Source organism: Protopterus annectens, chromosome 10.part0 (genome assembly GCF_019279795.1).
Source record: "Protopterus annectens isolate FY-2018-M chromosome 10.part0, PAN1.0, whole genome shotgun sequence".
Lineage (NCBI taxonomy): Eukaryota > Metazoa > Chordata > Ceratodontiformes > Protopteridae > Protopterus > Protopterus annectens.
In genome coordinates this window covers 566,166,112-566,172,915 of record NC_056744.1, presented here as the reverse complement: position 1 = coordinate 566,172,915, position 6,804 = coordinate 566,166,112, and the positions used below count along the sequence as shown (strand labels likewise).

Sequence of the window (6,804 nt, the reverse complement as noted above, 5' to 3'; positions counted from 1 at the left end):
CCCATTCAATATCTCCTGCAGATTTAGCACAATTTAGAGACAGACAACTAGAAAGAAATATAAATACTAAGCAGTGCCTGCTTCTATATAAATATTAAGCTGCGTCGGCTACCTCACTATATTAAGTTAATGAGCGAGTCTCTAGGTTATCACAACAGAAATATGCCAAGGAAGTTATGTAAATCAAATGGCACATTTGTTATTATTTAGCAAACATTTAATGCTTAGAAAAAATATGTTAACTCCCAATCCTTTAATTTGTTGTTTATTAGACAGTCTAATGTAAACACCATTAATATTTGCATATACACATCATAACATTTGCTATCTATAGTATGCAGCAGTGGGTATAGTATTGTACCACTTGTGCAGTCATTAATTACTGTGTTTAAAATACACCATTCATTTTCTGTTTTATATAGAAAAAAATCTGAAATGCAGCTTTAGAGATTTAATGACTTTCTTATAGTGCATCACAAAGTTACAGCTGTGAACTCTCAGCACCTTATCGTCTGTAGGTTAAAGAAAGAATGCACAATTTTTGGTTTGGAATGTCAACAACTGTTATTCTACCAGACAAGCTTATCTTTACATATGTATTTAGATGATTTATCATGACTTACTAAATGCCCTGACTTTATATAAATCTCATTAATACAACAGACCTTTATTGAAAGTAGTCCTACATTACCCTGAAACAAAGCTGCTGTTGGGTGCGATGATTCATAACTTACATTCCCTTATAGATTTTGTCTGACAAACATTAAGATATCTCGTGTTTGCCCCGTTGACAGTGCTTCTCATCCAAATAAGGACAAGCAAATGTTCCATTATAATTAATTAAAAACAATAATTGCAATCATAAGTGCTACAAGGATATGTTTAGAAAGATAGCTGTATTTTGTCCATATTAAAATGCTTTCCTTGTCAACCCTTAAGTAAGACTGAACCTTCATATAGTGCTATACAATTACCCTGCTGTTTCATGGCAACAGTGCAATTGGACAGAAACTTCATAGTGGTTCTTATCATTGGGGAGGTTGTGCTGATGTTTTTGAGTAAGAATCTTGACTGTTATTACTGACTTGTTAATTAGTAAGCAATATAGCTTATCCTGCATATCTGTCAGCACAAAGGAACCCAAAAATGCATATATAGTTGAGGAAATATGGGATCAGGGTAGGTCTGAGCAGAGGTGTATCCAGGAGCCCCTAAGAGTGTTACCTGGACACCCGGGAGCACTCACTGTCTTTGCAAACCTGTATACTGACTTGTGCATGTACACAAGACGGCACAAAAATGAAATATATATTGTTTTACAGTCCTTCTGCTAAAATATTAAGGTTGTGTTCTGTACTGCCAAATCCATCTAAACATTTTACAATACTTAATAAAGATAGCAGAAGTATGTGGTACATGGGTCCACAGAGCTAAACAGCAGATATGATATAATGTGGAGACAGCTGAAGTGGAACTTGCGCTGTTATATTTACTTATTTGCTATAAAAAGAGATACCTATTTCAACTATTTAAAAGTAGATTACAGTTAATAAATATTTACAGTAAAAGAAACTGAAACTGTGGTCAAAATATTTTCAGCCAAGATGCAGAATTGTGGTGATCAGTCATTTTCTGATGATGCAGTATTGGTCCTTCACAGAATATCTGGTTCAGAGTGACTCATCATAATATAGATGCGATTTGAGATGTCTGTTAAAACCATAGTTTGGTACTCTGATATAGGAGGGTACTGTAGTAGGTCTATTTGATTATGTACAGTGTTTAAACATTCTGAGTATGTTTGCCCAATGCGTGGTAGGTCACATGATTGTCCCATATAACCAAGTAGAGCCTCTGTTGGTGTATTTTCAAGTCTTGTTGGAGAGTCAATGTCAGAGGCACTACGGGATCTAAATAAGCGCCCTTGTGGGGAGAGGTTAATTATCATCTGCTCATCGATATATTCATTTCCAAAATGCTGTACGAAGGAACTTTTGGGATCCAAGGTAACATAATCTTGATGGTTACTGTCTGTGCGTGTTGTACCTTCATATCGAGTACAATTTGTCCGTGAGTTACCAGCCTGATCCTTGTCTTGACCTGCTTTAATTTCAGAGAGGATTTCAACAAGGGAAGGAAGGGCATCCTCTTCATATACCTTTTCACAGAAAGGTGGAAGAGACTGTGAAAGAAATAAAGACAATATTAAAGAAGGGCAATGGCTTTATGGTATATCTGAACACTCGACTGCAAGACAACTGATGATTATGTTTGAGCTGTACAGTAATGCTTCTCATTTTATTAGTGTAGTATAGCTGAGTTCAAACAGTCTCTGTTTTATCCTAATGTCACAAATTTTCATAAAGCTGCTGAACTGCCACTGCACATAGAAGAAGGTAAGTTCAATAAAAATGCATTTTATATCTGCCAGAAAGCATGCATGCTTGCAGTTAACCATCTCTATAATGTGATTTGTTTTCTTCTGGCTTCAACCTATCCTGTTGTCTCACAAACTCCCCCACCCCCGTAACTGTCTACCATCAGTGTTCTGGATCCCCTTCTCGAGCTTCCAGTCTGAGAAATCCAGCACCTCTCTAGCTTACCCTTCATGTACTGGTGTTCCACAATTGCAAGATCCTCAATGTAAATAAATAGGGAGCAGGCTGAAAGGAGATAAGAGCATGTGACACCATCCTGACTGCTGCAGAGGCTTTTTGTAATGGTCTGCCCTATAACTAATGTGCTTACATCATGCACACATCACTCAACTAGATTCCTTGATCTCCACCAGGAGCTGTTAGTCTTTGGCTGGAACCCCCCCCCCCCCCCCAAGACAGATGAGCCAGCAGAACTGCTCACTCTGTACTTATCCCCCAACTGATTCATCAGATATCAGGTTTGCTAACTACCCAAGTTGTCTGGGGCAAACTACTCTTTTTCTCGTCAGGCTAGAACTTACCCCTCTGGATAGAGCCAAACAGTCAGCCAATAATACCAAGCAAGATACCTGAAATGGAGTAGTTGAAACTATTATTTATGGCAATAGACAATAGCCACATTTATATGTGATTGCTGTTAAACTAACAAAATACAGGTGCTATTGCTAGGGCATCCTATCCACCATTTGTGAGAAATACTCCAACAATTTCCATTACATATTGTGAATAAAAAAAAGGTGACCCATATTGCATTCCATGCATTTACTTACTTAAGCCCTCAATATCATGGAAAAAAAAATTACACACATCAATTAAACAAGGAATATGCAGCTACCCTCACTGTGTGGAATAAGTGAATCTGGTCATGATGCCTGCCTGTTATTTCTGCCTACATAAAACAGTTACATATTTCATTTTTTTCCTGTCATTTTGCAACCATAAGCCACAGGATCCAGACCTTTAAATGAATTTTAGCCACCACTGGGACATTTCTGGCCAGCGATAACATGGATAACATTGTGCAGCATATTACAGTTGCTAAGTTATCATCTCAGGTCTGAAGCCATGATTTAATTATGTTGCAGCAACAACTTACCAAACCTGAAATGAGCTGCATTCTTGTAAGATGTGCAAAGAGTCTCATATCGATACTTAAGGATATCCTCTGTATGTGTGTGCATGTGTGCATGCCTGTGTATATATGTATGTGCATATGGGTCTATATTAAATCAGCGAAAACCCACTTAAATGAATGGCATTTCATCTGAAATGCCATTCATTGAATTCTGCTCTTGTGGGGGGGGGGGCTGTGCCTCCCCACCCTGCTAATTATATATACCAACTCCAAGATCGCACTACAGTGATGAAACTGCAAATTTTCTGATCTTCACTGTACCACAATCTCAGTATGAACAGTTTGACGAGTGACATATGTGATGCAAGTACACCAAAAATGCCATTCACTGAACTGAATTTTCAGTTATATAATATAGACCCTGTACATATTCCTGTGTGTGTGTATGTATGTATGTATGCCTGTGTATATATGTACGTACATATTCCTTTTTAATTTCTCCAAATCATTTGGGTTTCTAATACCATGACAGGAATGGACCCCATTCCTAAGTAAAAGTATGATTAAAGTTCACAAAATTAGTATTGTTTCACTTTTTGATGTCAGCCAAAAGTGCTCTTCACAGCACTCACAATATTCTCAGTAATGACTCCTGTAATTTGTACAGAGTTACATGTACTGGTAGCATATCTAAATATGACTGTAGACTCTTTTTTATAAGACCCTTTGCTCCTACTACTATTGGAACTATCTAGGTATCTTTCTTCCACATTGCTCTCATTTCTGCTTACAACTCCTGATATTTTATGACATTGCGTCTCTTTGTCCACAGGACACCGTAGTCACTGGGTGTGGCGATTTCAATTATCTACTTTTGTCTTTTCTTGGACAACTATATCCGGTTTTCTAGCATCTATCTTTTGAACTGTTGGCAATGGATGATCCCATATGATGTAGACCATCATTTTCTATGATGCTTTGTGGCTTATATTTTGCACAAACCCCAGTGTAACAGTCTCGCAAAATTATTATGCCTTTCAGTATACAGTCCTTCTGCCATTAGTATGTTGCAACCAGCAATGAGGTGTGCAACTGTTTCCAATTCTGTTTTACAAAACCTACATTTGTCTGTTTCTCCCACGTGTTCAATGGACTTTGTAAACTAACATGTACGTAACCCACTATCTTGTGCCACCAATATTAACCTTTCATCTCTTGGTTTGAATTCACCTCTCCTTAACCATTCCTGCATTTATCCTGATCAGTATGAGGTTCTTCCAGAAGTTTTCTATACTTGCAACTATATTTATGCATTTTTCACATTTCTTGCCTTCTCATCTGGTCCTTCACCTTATATTCTTTTTCTTTTTTTTGGCACATTCAGTTAGCCGCCTGTTTTTTATCCACTTGTGGTTTGATTTCATTCCTGCTTGATGCCAGTATGATTCTGCTAGCCTAAGCAGGGGGTCATCTTAGATTTATTCTCCTCAGATTTCAAAACTTTCACTACATTTGGGTCTTGTGAGGTCTGCAAATGTGTGGAGTCCCACCATTGCAGATCTGTACATCTAATCAATTTCAAGAAGGCCCATTCCTCCTTCGGAATGGGGAATATATAATCTTGGTATGCACTGATTTTTATAAATCATTTGGTGAACATGAAGCATCCTTCCTTCTTGTTTTCCTATCTAATCTATCCAACATGTTTTGGGGCCAGTCAATCACTCCAAAATTATAAGTTAGGACAGGAAGAGCAAACTGGTTTATAGCTTGGATTTTGTTTTTAGATGTCTATGCTGTCTTCAGGATTAATTTAAGTCTTTTAAAATACTCCTTACTAAGTTTTATTCGCATTTGTTCATGTTTTATTGCTGATCCTTCATCAATTCCCATATATTTATACATTCCATCTTGATCAAGTCCTTTTATATCACATTCTTGTCCCAAACTGATATTTTCTTGGTGTTGCAGTTTTCCTGCTTTAAAGGTTGCTTTTGCACGTTTATCAAGACCAAATTACATTCTTATATTATCTGAAAAAGTTTTGACAACTTGCAGTTTTACTTTCAGTTCCTCATCTGATGAGCTATACAGTTTCAAATCATCGACAAAGAGAAGATGAGACGTCTTTACACTTTGTTGTTTCCTAGGAGTCAAATTATAACCTTGACCTAAGCTGTTAAGTAGACAACTTAATGGGTTAAGGACAAGGCAGAATAGCAGCGGTGACAGAGTCACCTGGAATATCCCCCTTTGAATTTTTATCCCTGGAATAATAATTAGTCCTTTGTCATGGCTTAATTGCAAAGTGGTCTGACACTGTTTCATGGTCACTGTAATGCAGTTGATCAGTGTAGGGTGTATCTTATACATTTTTAAGCACTCCGTATCCCACATTCATGGATAAAAATCAAATGCTTTTTTGTAGTCAGTCCATGCCATACTTAAATTCTTCCCCTTTTTACAGTTCTCCACTATGACATTATTTTACAGCAAATGATCAAATGATATGACTTTCTTTTATTGCCCTTTCATTCTATTGCCATAATTGAGTTTTCTTCTAAATGACTATAGACTCTGTCGGCATCAGTTCCAGTGTATAGTTAATACGTCATTGGAAGGCAAGTTATTGGCCTATAATTTTTAGGGTAGCTTGCAGGTTCACTCTTAAATAGGAGTATTGTTTTTCCTGTTAGCCAGGTCAGTGTCTGTTTGGGGTGTGCCTATAAATAGTTCTTACTCATGGCTAAATCTTAATGCAAAGATGTTAATGCTTTCAACCAGAAGTTAGGTACTGCATATGGGCCTGGGGATTTCCAGTTTGAGGTGTTTCTTAATTTTGGGAATTGCCTCTGCCCCAAGATGCAGTCACTGATTATTTTAAGTTCATGGCTGCAAGGATAGAGCCTCTGCATAGGGATGTGTGAGTGTGTAAAAAGGCTGGGGACTTTTCATTAACAGAATAAATATCATTTAATCTCCAAACATTACTATGCAACTGTCTTTAATTGCATGCATCCATGAGAGTGTGTTTCTGCTGAAGTTACTAAATTAGTAAACAGCTTGTTAGACTCGCTGATCTGACACACCCTTTTATAACTATGTTGTGTTTACATAGTCTAATTTGGACAAATACATGTGCTAAGACTAGCCAATGAGTGCAGCAAACATGAACTGTATGGGGAAGCAGAAGGAAGAGAAGAAAGATAAGAAAAGCACATTAGGCAAGATAAGATGGATATGGAAGGCAGTCGCTGAGTAATTTGAACAATGAAATAAGAGAATTTATGT

The 6,804-nt window shown here is 37.3% G+C and overlaps 1 protein-coding gene across 2 annotated transcripts in view; it reads right to left on the bottom strand.

Moving 5' to 3' along the window:
• Positions 1-248: 248 nt before the first annotated feature.
• Positions 249-6,804, bottom strand: part of MPL (MPL proto-oncogene, thrombopoietin receptor) — a 427,873-nt gene continuing 421,317 nt past the window's right edge. For both annotated transcript variants that reach the window (XM_044085406.1, XM_044085407.1), the window contains one exon: positions 249-2,182. In XM_044085406.1, the coding sequence (XP_043941341.1) occupies positions 1,655-2,182 (528 nt within the window). In that variant the 3' untranslated portion in view covers positions 249-1,654. The remainder of the gene's footprint in view (positions 2,183-6,804) is intronic.